Source organism: Microcaecilia unicolor, chromosome 2 (genome assembly GCF_901765095.1).
Source record: "Microcaecilia unicolor chromosome 2, aMicUni1.1, whole genome shotgun sequence".
Taxonomy (NCBI): domain Eukaryota; kingdom Metazoa; phylum Chordata; class Amphibia; order Gymnophiona; family Siphonopidae; genus Microcaecilia; species Microcaecilia unicolor.
Window position 1 is genome coordinate 654,135,144 of NC_044032.1, and position 15,327 is coordinate 654,150,470.

The 15,327-nt window shown below is 45.4% G+C and overlaps 1 protein-coding gene across 1 annotated transcript in view; it reads left to right on the top strand.

Annotated features, from left to right (window-relative positions):
- Positions 1-15,327, top strand: part of KIAA1109 (KIAA1109 ortholog) — a 452,391-nt gene that overhangs the window by 288,215 nt on the left and 148,849 nt on the right. Inside the window, 1 exon segment of the mRNA XM_030191772.1 lies at positions 868-1,112. Within this exon segment, the coding sequence (XP_030047632.1) occupies positions 868-1,112 (245 nt within the window).

The following is a 15,327-nucleotide window of genomic DNA, read 5'->3' on the forward strand; positions in this document are numbered from 1 at the left end:
TCCACATAGATTGCTGCGATTTACCATCAAGCAAGTGTAAGGAGTAGCCTAGTGGTCAGTGCAGAGGATTTTGAACACAACAGAACCCAGCTGTAACTCATAAGTACATAAGCACTGCCACGCTGGGAAAAGACCAAAGGTTCATCAAGCCCAGCACTCTGTCTCCGACAGCGGCCAATCCAGGCCACAAGAACCTGGCAAAACCCCAAAATTTAATAACGATCAATGGACTTTTCCTTCAGGAATCTGTCCAGACCCCCTTTAACTCTCTTGTTTCTGTACAAATGTGTGAACCTTCCTGGAACATAGAAGTACATACCGTGCCTGAATTTATAAGACACCTACTGATGGCTACTGAAGTGGTGGATCTTTAGGTACAGTAGGTTGTTATCTGTTCCTGGAGGGCTCACAATATCATATAATGGAATTAAGGTGGGATTTGTTCTGTTCTGCAGGGATGTTTGTGTGGCCATTTTTTAGAAAGGATGCCAGACAGATTTTTCAACCCTGCTTTTTTTTGGCGTTCATATTTTGGACATTTCATTTTGGAAAATGGCTGTTCATTTTGGATGTTTTTGAGCGCAAGATGCTTCTCACCTATTTTCGATGAGGAAATCACAATGTTTTTCCTGTTCAAAAATGGCTGTGAGATGGATGTTTTTTTTTTTTTTGAGGCATTATGAGCAGGATGTCCCAAGTCTGACTTGGACGTTCTTTTGAAAATACCTCTCCACGATTCCATATGCACTCCCTTTTTGAAAATGTAATTTATTAAGTTTGTGAATTTTTTAATGCAGTGATTAATATGGAGAAATATAGCGGGCTAGTGTTGTTTCCAGTTACATACATTTCTTCTCTCTCCTCTAGGTGCACAAACCAGGTTTACATTTGAACTGCCAAATCACAGATTACGATTTACTTCAAAAGTCTCATCTACTGATACATCAGCAATTCCACCATCGGCCAGCCTTAATCTTCCCCCAGTCTCAATGTCAGGGAAATATATCATGGAAGAACATGATAACTATTCAGATCAGGTGTGGAGTACTGATGACTTTCCTGCTAAACAGGGTTACTATCTGCAAGGGAACTACCTGCGTTGTGTGGCTGAGGTAAGATATTTATCAGAGAGATGCTAATTTTCTTGTTCTTGGTGTAGCTTTCAAAGTTTTCTTTAGTAAAATGGTGTGGTAGCCATGTCAGTCCACTTTGAAAGATAATAAATAGAAAAGAAAATAAGATGATACTTTTTTTATTGGACTAACTTAATACACTTTTTTGATTAGCTTTTGAAGGTAACCTTTATTCAGATCACAAAGTTTTTTTGAACGCTTTTTGTAGCATTACTTTTGGCTCGCATCCTGGTAGCAACGTTGACTTTTCTGCCTCTGTTGGGTGTTATTAGGAAGGGTATGGAGTCCAGGTGTGCGGATGTTATAATGCCGTTGTATCGCTCCATGGTGCGACCGCACCTGGAGTATTGTGTTCAGTACTGGTCTCCGTATCTCAAAAAAGATATAGTAGAATTGGAAAAGGTACAGCGAAGGGCGACGCAACTGATAGTGGGGATGGGACGACTTTCCTATGAAGAGAGGCTGAGAAGGCTAGGGCTTTTCAGCTTGGAGAAGAGACGGCTGAGGGGAGATATGATAGAAGTGTATAAAATAATGAGTGGAATGGATCGGGTGGATGTGAAGCGACTGTTCACAGCTATCCAAAAATACTAGGACTAGAGGGCATGAGTTGAAGCTACAGTGTGGTAAATTTAAAACGAATCGGAGAAACTTTTTCTTCACCCAACGTGTAATTAGACTCTGGAATTCGTTGCCGGAGAACGTGGTACGGGCGGTTAGCTTGACGGAGTTTAAAAAGGGGTTAGATAGATTCCTAAAGGACAAGTCCATAGACCGCTATTAAATGGACTTGGAAAAAATTCCGCATTTTTAGGTATAACTTGTCTGGAATGTTTTTACGTTTGGGGAGCGTGCCAGGTGCCCTTGACCTGGATTGGCCACTGTCGGTGACAGGATGCTGGGCTAGATGGACCTTTGGTCTTTCCCAGTATGGCACTACTTATGTACTTATGTACTTGAGCTTCTCAAGAAAGAACATAGTTCCAAATAGTTAATTTAAAACTCTTTTATTCTGCCAACTTGACTACTGTGCACATCTCAAAGTAAGACAGAAAAAGCAATGCAATCTTATATACAAGCATAACACATAAAAATTAGTTTAAAAATTAAGCAAATAAGCAGCGTACCAAGGGTAAATTACTTGTTACCACTAAATGAGTTACAGTAAGTGAGGGTACACTATAATGATCCCGTAGACCATAATTTATTTATTTAATAGGATTTATTTACCGCCTTTTTGAAGTTCCTGGGGCAGAGGACTGGCAGAACTGACTACTACTACTACTATTATTTAGCATTTCTATAGCGCTACAAGGCATACGCAGCGCTGCACAAACATAGAAGAAAGACAGTCCCTGCTCAAAGAGCTTACAATCTAATAGACAAAAAATAATAAAGTAAGCAAATCAAATCAATTATGTGAACGGGAAGGAAGAGAGGAGGGTAGGTGGAAGCGAGTGGTTACAAGTGGTTACGAGTCAAAAGCAATGTTAAAGAGGTGGGCTTTCAGTCTAAGCCATGCTTTGAAGGCTGCTGCAGCCCTGTGCTGCTTGTTTTGTTTTTTTTCTTGTTTTGCCGCCACTGCTGTCTGAGTAGCAGTTTGGGTGATGGCGATAGGGAGGTTGGGATTTGCCATGGCAGCCCAGAGAGTTCACTGGAGCGCATCAGGGTGCCACGTCACGCAGTTTGGGACCTGATGGCTTAACTATTCATGGAGTGAAAAAATACCTCCTCCTATTTGTTTTAAAAGTATTTCCATGTAACTTCCTCGAGTGTCCCCTAGTCTTTGTACTTTTGAAACGAGTAGAAAATCGATTTGCTTCTACTCATTCTACATCACTCAGGATTTTGTAGACGTCAATCATTTCTCCCCTCATCCTTTTCTTTTCCAAGCTGAAGAGGTCTAATCTCTATAGCCTTTCCTCATACGAGAGGAGTTTGTTTGTTTGTTACATTTGTATCCCACATTTTCCCACCTATTTGCAGGCTCAATGTGGCTTACATAATACCGTATCAGCTTTCGCCAATTCCGGTATGAACAAATACAAGGTGATATTGTGATAGAATAAGGTTCATGTGTGAGAGACTCATTAGGGGATCTTAGGGAGGAAGAGTTAAGTTATGTCCATTCCGATCTTTGGTTTCATTGTGTTGTAGGTATTCAGTCTTTTATGTTGGATCGGTGAGGTATTCCTTTTTGAATGGGTTTGCTTTTAGTGATTTCCGGAAATTTAGGTGGTCATATGTTGATTTTACGATTTTTGGCAGTGCGTTCCATAGTTGTGCGCTTAGGTAGGAAAGCTGGATGCATAAGTTGATTTGTATTTGAGACCTTTGCAACTTGGGTAGTGGAGATTTAGGTATGTTCGTGTTGATCTTGTTGTGTTTCTGGTTGGCAGGTCTATGAGGTCTGTCATGTATCCCGGGGCTTCACCATAAATAATTTTGTGAACCAGGGTGCAGATTTGAAAGCAATACGTTCTTTGATTGGGAGCCAGTGTAGTTTTCTTGGAGGGGTTTGGCGCTTTCAAACTGCGTTTTTCAAATATATGCCTGGCTGCTGTGTTTTGAGCGGTTTGAAGTTTCTTTATGATTTGTTCTTCCCCTTTATCATTTTGGTCGCTCTTCTTTGAACCTTTTCTATTCCAATATATCTTTTTGAGATACGGTGACCAGAACCGAACACAATACTCAAGGTGAGACGCATCATGAAGCAATACAGAGTCATTATAGTATTTTTGGTCTTATTTACCATCCCTTTCCTAATAATTCCTAGCATTTTGTTTGCTTTTTTTGCCACGGCACAGAGAGCAGAAAATTTCAGCGTATTATCTACAACGACACCTAGATATTTTTCTTGAGTCCTGACCCCCAAGGTGGACCCTAGCATGAGGTAACTGTGATTTGGATTATTCTTTCCAATGTACATCACCTTGCATTTGTCCACATTAAATTTCAGTTGCCATTGGGATGCCCAGTCTTCCAATTTCCTAAGGGCTTCCTGCAGTATTTCACAGTCCGCAAGTGTTTTAACAACCTTGAATAGTTTTTGTGTCATCTGCAAATTTAATCACCTCACTCGTCGTCCTGATTTCCATACCATTTATAAATATGTTAAATAACACCATTCCCAGTAATGATCCCTGTGGCACTCCACTGTTCACCCTCCTCCATTGAGAGAAATGATCATTTAACCTACCCTCTGTTTTCTGTTCAATAACCAATTCCTTGTCCACATAAGTACATAAGTACATAAGTACATAAGTAGTGCCATACTGGGAAAGACCAAAGGTCCATCTAGCCCAGCATCCTGTCACCGACAGTGGCCAATCCAGGTCAAGGGCACCTGGCACGCTCCCCAAACGTAAAAACATTCCAGACAAGTTATACCTAAAAATGGGGAATTTTTCCAAGTCCATTTAATAGCGGTCTATGGACTTGTCCTTTAGGAATCTATCTAACCCCTTTTTAAACTCCGTCAAGCTAACCGCCCGTACCACGTTCTCCGGCAACGAATTCCAGAGTCTAATTACACGTTGGGTGAAGAAAAAGTTTCTCCGATTCGTTTTAAATTTACCACACTGTAGCTTCAACTCATGCCCTCTAGTCCTAGTATTTTTGGATAGCGTGAACAGTCGCTTCACATCCACCCGATCCATTCCACTCATTATTTTATACACTTCTATCATATCTCCCCTCAGCCGTCTCTTCTCCAAGCTGAAAAGCCCTAGCCTTCTCAGCCTCTCTTCATAGGAAAGTCGTCCCATCCCCACTATCATTTTCGTCGCCCTTCGCTGTACCTTTTCCAATTCTACTATATCTTTTTGAGATACGGAGACCAGTACTGAACACAATACTCCAGGTGCGGTCGCACCATGGAGCGATACAACGGCATTATAACATCCGCACACCTGGACTCCATACCCTTCCTAATAACACCCAACATTCTATTCGCTTTCCTAGCCGCAGCAGCACACTGAGCAGAAGGTTTCAGCGTATCATCGACGACGACACCCAGATCCCTTTCTTGATCCGTAACTCCTAACGCGGAACCTTGCAAGACGTAGCTATAATTCAGGTTCCTCTTACCCACATGCATCACTTTGCACTTGTCAACATTGAACTTCATCTGCCACTTGCACGCCCATTCTCCCAGTCTCGCAAGGTCCTCCTGTAATCGTTCACATTCCTCCTGCGACTTGACGACCCTGAATAATTTTGTGTCATCGGCGAATTTAATTACCTCACTAGTTATTCCCATCTCTAGGTCATTTATAAATACATTAAAAAGCAACGGACCCAGCACAGACCCCTGCGGGACCCCCACTAACTACCCTCCTCCACTGAGAATACTGGCCACGCAATCCTACTCTCTGCTTCCTATCTTTCAACCAGTTCTTAATCCATAGTAATACCCTACCTCCGATTCCATGGCTCTGCAATTTCTTCAGGAGTCTTTCGTGCGGCACTTGTCAAACGCCTTCTGAAAATCCAGATATACAATATCAACCGGCTCCCCATTGTCCACGTTTGCTTACCCCCTCAAAAAAATGCATTAGATTGGTGAGGCAAGACTTCCCTTCACTAAATCCGTGCTGACTTTGTCTCATCAGTCCATGTTTTTGTATATGCTCTGCAATTTTATTCTTAATAATAGCCTCCACCATCTTGCCCGGCACCGACGTCAGACTCACCGGTCTATAATTTCCCGGATCTCCTCTGGAACCCTTCTTAAAAATCGGAGTAACATTGGCTACCCTCCAGTCTTCCGGTACTACACTCGATTTTAGGGACAGATTGCATATTTCTAACAGTAGCTCCGCAAGTTCATTCTTTAGTTCTATTAATACTCTGGGATGAATACCATCAGGTCCCAGTGATTTACTACTCTTCAGCTTGCTGAACTGACCCATTACATCCTCCAAGGTTACAGAGAATTTGTTTAGTTTCTCCGACTCCCCCGCTTCAAATATTCTTTCCGGCACCGGTGTCCCCCCCAAATCCTCCTCGGTGAAGACCGAAGCAAAGAATTCATTTAATTTCTCCGCTACGGCTTTGTCCTCCTTGATCGCCCCTTTAACACCATTTTCGTCCAGCGGCCCAACCGACTCTTTGGCCGGTTTCCTGCTATCTCATGACTCTTTAATTTTCTCAGGAGTCTCTCATGAGGAACTTCATCAAAAGCCTTCTGAAAATCTAGATACACTACATCAACCGGCTCACCTTTATCCACATGTTTATTCATGCCTTCAAAGAAATGAAGCAATTGGTGAGGCAAGACTTTCCTCGGCTGAACCCATGCTGACTCTGTGCCATTAAACCATGTTTGTCTATGTGTTCTCTAATTTTATTCTTTATAATGGTTTCCACTATTTTGCCTGGCACCAATATCAGGCTTACTGGTCTGTAATTTCCTGGATCACTCCTGGAAACCTTTTTAAAAATAGACATCTCATTGGCCACCCTCCAATCATCAGGTACTATGGATGATTTTAACGACAGGTTACATATTACTAACAGCAGATCAGCAATTTTATGCTTGAATTCTTTGAGTACCCTTAGATGTATGCCATCCGGTCCATTACTACTCTTTAATTTGTCAGCTTGGCTCAGTACATCTTTCAGGTTCACCGAGATTTCTTTCAGTTCCTCAGCAACATCACCCTTGAAAACTGTTTCTGGCACAGGCAGATCTCTTACATCTTCTTCCGTAAAGACCGGAGCAAAGAATTCATTCAGTTCTTCCGCTACAGCATAATCCTCCCTGAGTGCCCCCTTTGCTCCTTCGTGATCTAACGGTCCCACGGCTTTCTTCTTCTGATGTACCTGAAAACGTTGTTACTGTAAGTTTTAGCCTTTGCGACAAGTTTCTCTTCATATTCTCTTTTAGCCTTCTTTATTAATGCTTTACATCTGACTTGCCAGTGCTTATGTTGCTTCTTATTTTCTTCATTTTGATCCTTTTTCCATTCTTTGAAGGACAATCTTTTGACTGTAATGGCCTCTTTTACTTCACCTTTTAACCATGCTGGTTGTTGTTTTCTCTTCTTTCCAGCTTTGCAAATACGTGGAATGCAACTGGTCTGGGCTTCCAAGATGGTATTTTTGAATAACATCCACGCTTATTTTAGTGTCCTAACCTTAGCAGCCTATCCTTTTAGCTTCTTTTTAACCATAAAGGTTAGCGCATTAGAGAATTAGCTTTTAGACTGGTCAGTAAAGATAGTAGTAGACTTGTTATACAGGAACTATTTTGTCAGTCAAACCTAGTAAAACAGTCTCAGGATTTAGATTTAGCTTAAACCAGGTGAGCAAAATTCTGGTACACCAGGAATTTCCCTGCCCCTGGCTGATCTGCTGTTAATATTGGTGTGAACAATAAGCTGTTATTTTCCCAGAATCTGTAAGGGACCATATTTATTATCAGTAGGGACACCTAGAGCTTAGGGAACAGGAGTGATCATTACCAGGGCTTTTTTTTTGCCAGTACGCACCAGTACTGCATACTGACACCTTTTTTTTTCCCCGGTGAGTCCTCAGTGGTGTACCAAGGGTGGGGCGGCCTGCAGGTCGTTAGTAGGTGCTGCTATGGATGTCTTATAAGTACATAAGTAATGCCACACTTGGAAAAGACCAAGGGTTCATCGAGCCCAGCATCCTGTGCATGACAGCGGCCAATCCAGGCCAAGGGCACCTGGCAAGCTTCCCAAACGTACAATTCTCGATTGATGCGGTGCTGCCATGGACGTCTTCACTCCAGCTCCACCCCCAACTGGTGCGGTTCTGCATGGGTGTCCTGTCTCCCCCCCCCCCCCCCCCCCCCGACTAGGTATCGCTCTCCCCTCTCCTCGTTCGCCCCACTCTGCTGTTCTTTAAACTTTGAGGCCTCCGGCAGCATCAGCAATATATTCGCTGCCGTCGGCTAGCCCCGGAAGCATTCTCTGTACAATGTCTTACCTATGCGGGAAGTTGTATAGAGGAGGCTTCCGGGGCAGGCCAAAGGCAGCACTTTCATCACTGAGACACTGCTGGCGGGCCTTGAAGCTTGGAGAATGCAAGAGTGGAGTGGGTGTGGAGTGAGGAGGGGGAGAGCGATACTGCACTAGTCGGGGAGGGGGGGGGGGGATAAGGAGGAAGGAGGGAGGGAGAGTGATGCCAGCCAGACCAAAGGTAAAGAGTGGTGGAGAGAGGAGGATGTGATGTGATGCCAGATCTAAGGGAAGAGGGGGTGGAAAGAGGGATGCCAGACCCAAGGGGAAAGGGTAGTGGAGAGAGGAAAGAAAGCGATTCGGGGGGGGGGGGGGGGGGAGAAAGGAGTGAGAGTGATGCCAGATCAGAGGGAAGGGAGAGGGGGAGGGGATAGAAATGTGGGACACATGAGTGAGAGGAGACTGGGAAAAAGCTGGATCTGGTGAGGGGAAGAACGAGATGCAGTACTATGAGGGAGGGGAGAAGAGGAGAGAGAGATACTGGCCTTGGGGTGGGAGTGCAGGAGAGAGGGAGAAAGAAGGGTGATGAACATGGTAAAGGGACATAGAGGGCAGATGCTGAACAAGGGGGAAACAGGGACGGGAACACAGAGAGCAAATGCTGAATATGGGGGGAATAGGGACAGGAACACAGATAGGTTATAGATAGGAGAGATAATGAGAGTGGACATGGATAGAAAAAAGTCAAATAGACAGGAGATAAACTGAAGATGGATCTGGATGGGGAAAAGAGAGAGGAGTGAAAAAATGGAAAGAGAGGGAGATACTGGAATGCATCATGTAAAAAAGGAGAGAGGGAGACAGACTGGATAGAAGGAAAAGAAAAGGCAGGCAGTGGATGGAAGGGGCAGAGAAAGCTGGCAGACACATATGGAAAGGGGTGAAGGGCAGACACAGGATGGAAGAGAGGGCAGACAGTGGATGGAAGGGGCAGAGAAAGCTGGCAGACACATATGGAAAGGGGTGAAGGGCAGACACAGGATGGAAGAGAGGGCAGACAGTGGATGGAAGGGGCAGAGAAAGCTGGCAGACACATATGGAAAGGGGTGAAGGGCAGACACAGGATGGAAGAGAGGGCAGACAGTGGATGGAAGGGGCAGAGAAAGCTGGCAGACACATATGGAAAGGGGTGAAGGGCAGACACAGGATGGAAGAGAGGACAGACAGTGGATGGAAGGGGCAGAGAAAGCTGGCAGACACATATGGAAAGGGGTGAAGGGCAGACACAGGATGGAAGAGAGGGCAGACAGTGGATGGAAGGGGCAGAGAAAGCTGGCAGACACATATGGAAAGGGGTGAAGGGCAGACACAGGATGGAAGAGAGGGCAGACAGTGGATGGAAGGGGCAGAGAAAGCTGGCAGACACATATGGAAAGGGGTGAAGGGCAGACACAGGATGGAAGAGAGGGCAGACAGTGGATGGAAGGGGCAGAGAAAGCTGGCAGACACATATGGAAAGGGGGGAAGGGCAGACACAGGATGGAAGAGAGGGCAGACAGTGGATGGAAGGGGCAGAGAAAGCTGGCAGACACATATGGAAAGGGGTGAAGGGCAGACACAGGATGGAAGAGAGGGCAGACAGTGGATGGAAGGGGCAGAGAAAGCTGGCAGACACATATGGAAAGGGGTGAAGGGCAGACACAGGATGGAAGAGAGGGCAGACAGTGGATGGAAGGGGCAGAGAAAGCTGGCAGACACATATGGAAAGGGGGTGAAGGGCAGGACACAGGATGGAAGAGAGGGCAGACAGTGGATGGAAGGGGCAGAGAAAGCTGGCAGACACATATGGAAAGGGGTGAAGGGCAGACACAGGATGGAGAGAGGGCAGACAGTGGATGGAAGGGGCAGAGAAAGCTGGCAGACACATATGGAAAGGGGTGAAGGGCAGACACAGGATGGAAGAGAGGGCAGACAGTGGATGGAAGGGGCAGAGAAAGCTGGCAGACACATATGGAAAGGGGGTGAAGGGCAGACACAGGATGGAAGAGAGGGCAGACAGTGGATGGAAGGGGCAGAGAAAGCTGGCAGACACATATGGAAAGGGGTGAAGGGCAGACACAGGAAGGAAGAGAGGGCAGACAGTGGATGGAAGGGGCAGAGAAAGCTGGCAGACACATATGGAAAGGGGTGAAGGGCAGACACAGGATGGAAGAGAGGACAGACAGTGGATGGAAGGGGCAGAGAAAGCTGGCAGACACATATGGAAAGGGGTGAAGGGCAGACACAGGATGGAAGAGAGGGCAGACAGTGGATGGAAGGGGCAGAGAAAGCTGGCAGACACATATGGAAAGGGGTGAAGGGCAGACAGAGGAGGGAAGAGAGGGCAGACAGTGGATGGAAGGGGCAGAGAAAGCTGGCAGACACATATGGAAAGGGGTGAAGGGCAGACACAGGATGGAAGAGAGGGCAGGACAGGGGATGGAAGGGGCAGAGAAAGGTGGCAGACACATATGGAAAGGGGTGAAGGGCAGACACAGGATGGAAGAGAGGACAGACAGTGGATGGAAGGGGCAGAGAAAGCTGGCAGACACATATGGAAAGGGGTTGAAGGGCAGACACAGGATGGAAGAGAGGGCAGACAGTGGATGGAAGGGGCAGAGAAAGCTGGCAGACACATATGGAAAGGGGGTGAAGGGCAGACACAGGATGGAAGAGAGGGCAGACAGTGGATGGAAGGGGCAGAGAAAGCTGGCAGACACATATGGAAAGGGGTGAAGGGCAGACACAGGATGGAAGAGAGGGCAGACAGTGGATGGAAGGGGCAGAGAAAGCTGGCAGACACATATGGAAAGGGGTGAAGGGCAGACACAGGATGGAAGAGAGGGCAGACAGTGGATGGAAGGGGCAGAGAAAGCTGGCAGACACTATGGAAAGGGGTGAAGGGCAGACACAGGATGGAAGAGAGGACAGACAGTGGATGGAAGGGGCAGAGAAAGCTGGCAGACACATATGGAAAGGGGTGAAGGGCAGACACAGGATGGAAGAGAGGGCAGACAGAGGATGGAAGGGGCAGAGAAAGCTGGCAGACACATATGGAAAGGGGTGAAGGGCAGACACAGGATGGAAGAGAGGGCAGACAGTGGATGGAAGGGGCAGAGAAAGCTGGCAGACACATATGGAAAGGGGTGAAGGGCAGACACAGGGTGGAAGAGAGGGCAGACAGTGGCTGGAAGGGGCAGAGAAAGCTGGCAGACACATATGGAAAGGGGTGAAGGGCAGATAGTGGATGGAAGGGGCAGAGAAAGCTGGCAGACACATATGGAAAGGGGTGAAGGGCAGACACAGGATGGAAGAGAGGGCAGACACAGGATGGAAGGGGCAGAGAAAGCAGACAGACGCTGGATGAAAGGGAGAGAGAAAGAGAGCAGATGCTAGATGGAAGGGAGAAAGTGAAGAGAAGACGAGGAAAGCAGAAACCAGAGACAACAAAGGTAGAAAAATAGAAAATGAAAATAAGGTGATCTTTTGTTGGACTAATTTTAATACATCTTTGACTAACTTTCAGAGACCAAACCTCCATCCTTAGGTCAGGACAGGACCGTTACAGCAGTATACTGTACTGACCTGAGGAAGGAGGTTTTGGCCTCTGAAAGCTAATTGAAAAATGTATTAGTCCAATAAAATGGTATTATCTTATTTTCTATTTTTTGTTTTATTTCTATTTGTTAATTTCTAAAGTGGTGATTGGTATTTGTCAGTTTTTTCAAATTTACATTTGCTATTTTTATATTTTGCACAGTACTAGGGGACATGCATCACTGTTTCTGTGGTGTTGTCTACATATTTCTATTTTAGTTTGTGGTTACATATTTGTGTTCTATGTGGTTTTCATTTGGCAGGATTATTTTTACTACTGTCTTGTTTAGTTTTACAATGGGTGTATTGATGTTCTAGTGCTCACTGCAATGTTTAAGATGCTGTCTTTCCTAGGTACACCCTTGTTGTGTGACTTGTGGATTATTACTAAAAATAATATTTTCATATAGAGGAGGGGGTGTTAAAAATGATCTGCACCGGGTGTCAGATATACTAGTTACGCCACTGTGAGTCCTGCAGCTGGCCTGCACCCTTCCCCTCGCTCCCCTCTTCCCCTCGACCCTCCTTTTCTTTAGCGACTTGGCAGCACGGTGCGGCTACTGAGAGAGGCTGCCAGCGTCGGGGCCCGAACCTCTGCGAGTCCCGCCTGTGCAGAAACAGAAAGTTGAAACAAAGTAGATGGGACTCGCAGAGGGAAGGCCCTCACGCCGGCAACCTCTCTTAATCACTGCACTGGCTTATGCTGGAGGCCTGGACTCTCAAGCAGACAGGCAGGCAGGCAGCGGGAGAAGGAGGATGGGTGCGGGAGGGAGAATCGCTGGACATGTATAGCAGGGGAGGACAAGGGGGAGAGAAGAATCGCTGGACATGGATGGTAGGGGATGACAGGGGGCAGAGGAGAATTGCTGGACATGGGTGGGAGGGGAGAGCAGGGGAAAGAGGAAACATGCTGGACATGGATGGAGGAGAAGAAATAGAAAAGAAGAAGATGCACATGGATGGAGATGAGGGAAAGTAGGAGAAAAACTGCACATGGATGGAGAAAATAGGCAAAAGCTGGATCCACGTTATACCTCCTCCATTCAGTTCCATGGAGGAGGACCCAGCTTTTACTTATGGATGTAGGGCAAGACATGAAGAAGAAAGGAGGAAAGTAAAGAAATAAATGGAAAGGAAGCCCTGGAAACGGAGTTAAGGGAACAGATAGAGAGCAGCAGAATCAGAGACTGGGACCAATATGGATAGAAAAACAAAGTCACCAGACAACAAAGATAGAAAAAATCATTTTATTTTCATTTTAGTGTTTGGAATATGTTTAATTTGAGAATTTACACCTGTTGTCTTTTTTTTGCACTGGGTATACTGGAGCTGTAACAGTTTACAGAAATTATTTATAATGAAAAAAAATCACAAGTTATATTTTCTCATATACTGGTATAGTATTTTCAGTGATACCTGTTTATATGCTCTCATATCATAGGTATCCAATAATTCTTCAGTAGATAGATTTACAGAAAACCAAATATCAAAATCGCTTATCTTCTTTAATATTTCATCTTCATGATATATTGGTGACCTCAGCGGTGCTCATTGCTGATACTTAGACATAGTAATGTACCCAGCACCCACCTCTTCATTGGTTCACCCGATTAATTCTATTAAGCTATTCATATGCGCCGTGGTTGGTATAAGGGGTGTGGCTACCATATGGGCGGAGCCATATATGGTGACCCCATCCATAATGAGTACCGGTACCTTTTTTTTTCTTCCGTAAGGCATTGAAGACATATGTCTTTAACATGACATACCATAATGACTCATAATTGGAACCATAATTCACCATCATTTATTTAATAATCGGATTATTTTCTCCCTATATCGTATTGTCTAATTTCATTATGTAATCCACGTTCAATATGTGATACCAATTATATATAATCCATGTTAAATATGTGTTACCTGACTGTTCATTATATCATCCATATTCTATATGTATTACCAATTGTATCTGTATTCTGAAATGGCATAAGTCATGACGGAAAAATTGTAAGTCACTGTCACATTCTCAAAGCAGGAACTAGGTTCGTGAGCCCTTGGGCCACTGCCGAGGAGCAGCAGGCAAATCACCCAAGCAAAAAGCAGTGCTGAACACAACAGGCAGGAACCACAGAATATAACTAGAAGAGGCTTTAATAGTAGACAGTAAACATTATCCAGTAGCACAGCAAGGTCAAAAGGGCAGGCAGCAAACACAGGTAATCCATAAACTAACCAGAGTCTTTAGGCAGGCGGAAAGCAAAGTCCAGGTCCAGGCAAAGGGTCAAAGGCACAGGAAGCAAGCAAGTCAAAGTCCAGGTCCAAAGTCCCTGCCCATCTTCAAGTCCTTACTCAAAGCCCATCTCTTCTCACTTGCTTTTGGCGCATAACCACCTTCCCCACTCATGATACCTACACTGACTACATAGTTTGTAACCTTTAGATTGTAAGCTCTTTCGAGCAGGGACGGTCCTTCCCCATGTTAAACTTGTACAGCGCTGCGTAACCCTGGCAGCGCTATTGAAATGCTAAGTAGTAGTAGTAGGAACAGGCAGGGTCCAACACACAGGAAACTTTCAGAGCAAGAACTCCAACAAACCAACAGGAACTCATGGATGACCTTTGATATCAAGCAAGGCAAGCAAGGCTCACAGAAGCTAATAAGCCCATCAGCAGCTGACCCACAGCTGCAGTCATCACCAGCCAAGTAAGGTTGCTGTTCAAGGACAAACCAGCAGAGCAAGTCTGGCAACCCGGAAAATCCGGACCGGACTCGCTGAAGTCTGGAACATGGAAGACAGCAGAAAACAGTCCATAGCAGCCACCAGTTCTGGCTACCAGAAGGCAAGGAGAGCACCCACATGGAAAGCAGTCACAAACGTGACAGCCACATTGAGCCTGCAAATAGGTGGGAAAATGTGGGATACAAATGCAACAAATAAATAAATACATAAATATAAAAAAAAAGCACTGATCATTACCCTAGAAATATATATGTGATACTCACCCCTGTTACCCACACAGCAGGATCAACCACCATGGAATGAGAGCAAGATTTTTAAATGATAATGGAACGCTGCTTTATGGGTGTGATTTCATGACAGGGAGCTTTTCTGATGTATCAAAAATGGTGTCTGTTGTTTAAGCGCAACATTCGGCCTATCCATCTTTATAAAATAGGCAACTGCGACCAGCATGAACTTGTGCACAAATCCTCTCTCACAGAAGCTGTAAATGTGCGTGTGTGTATCTACTTATCTGTGCCTGTTCTTTATATGCAGTTTTATAAGAACGCTCTTCCATGTGTTAAACATGCTTCATAAAATGATATAGCTAAGTTCATTGGATGGCACTTTCTCTTTCTTTTTCCCAAATGGGGAAACTGGGTCACGAGCGCCTCTTCCACCACAATGCAGAGCTTCACTCCTCTGTGTCTAGCACCACCAACATCTTGAGATCCTCTCAGTGGTGTGCTGGTAAATTTTTAACAACAGGCTTTCTGCCCGGTCCACCTCTGTGCCCCCCCCCCCCCCCCCCCCCCCCACAAATTGCAGAGCTGGCTATACCCGGGGAGAGAGCCGGGGGGGGGGGGGGGGGGGGCAATGCATTACTCTCTATGGGGGGAAAAAAGA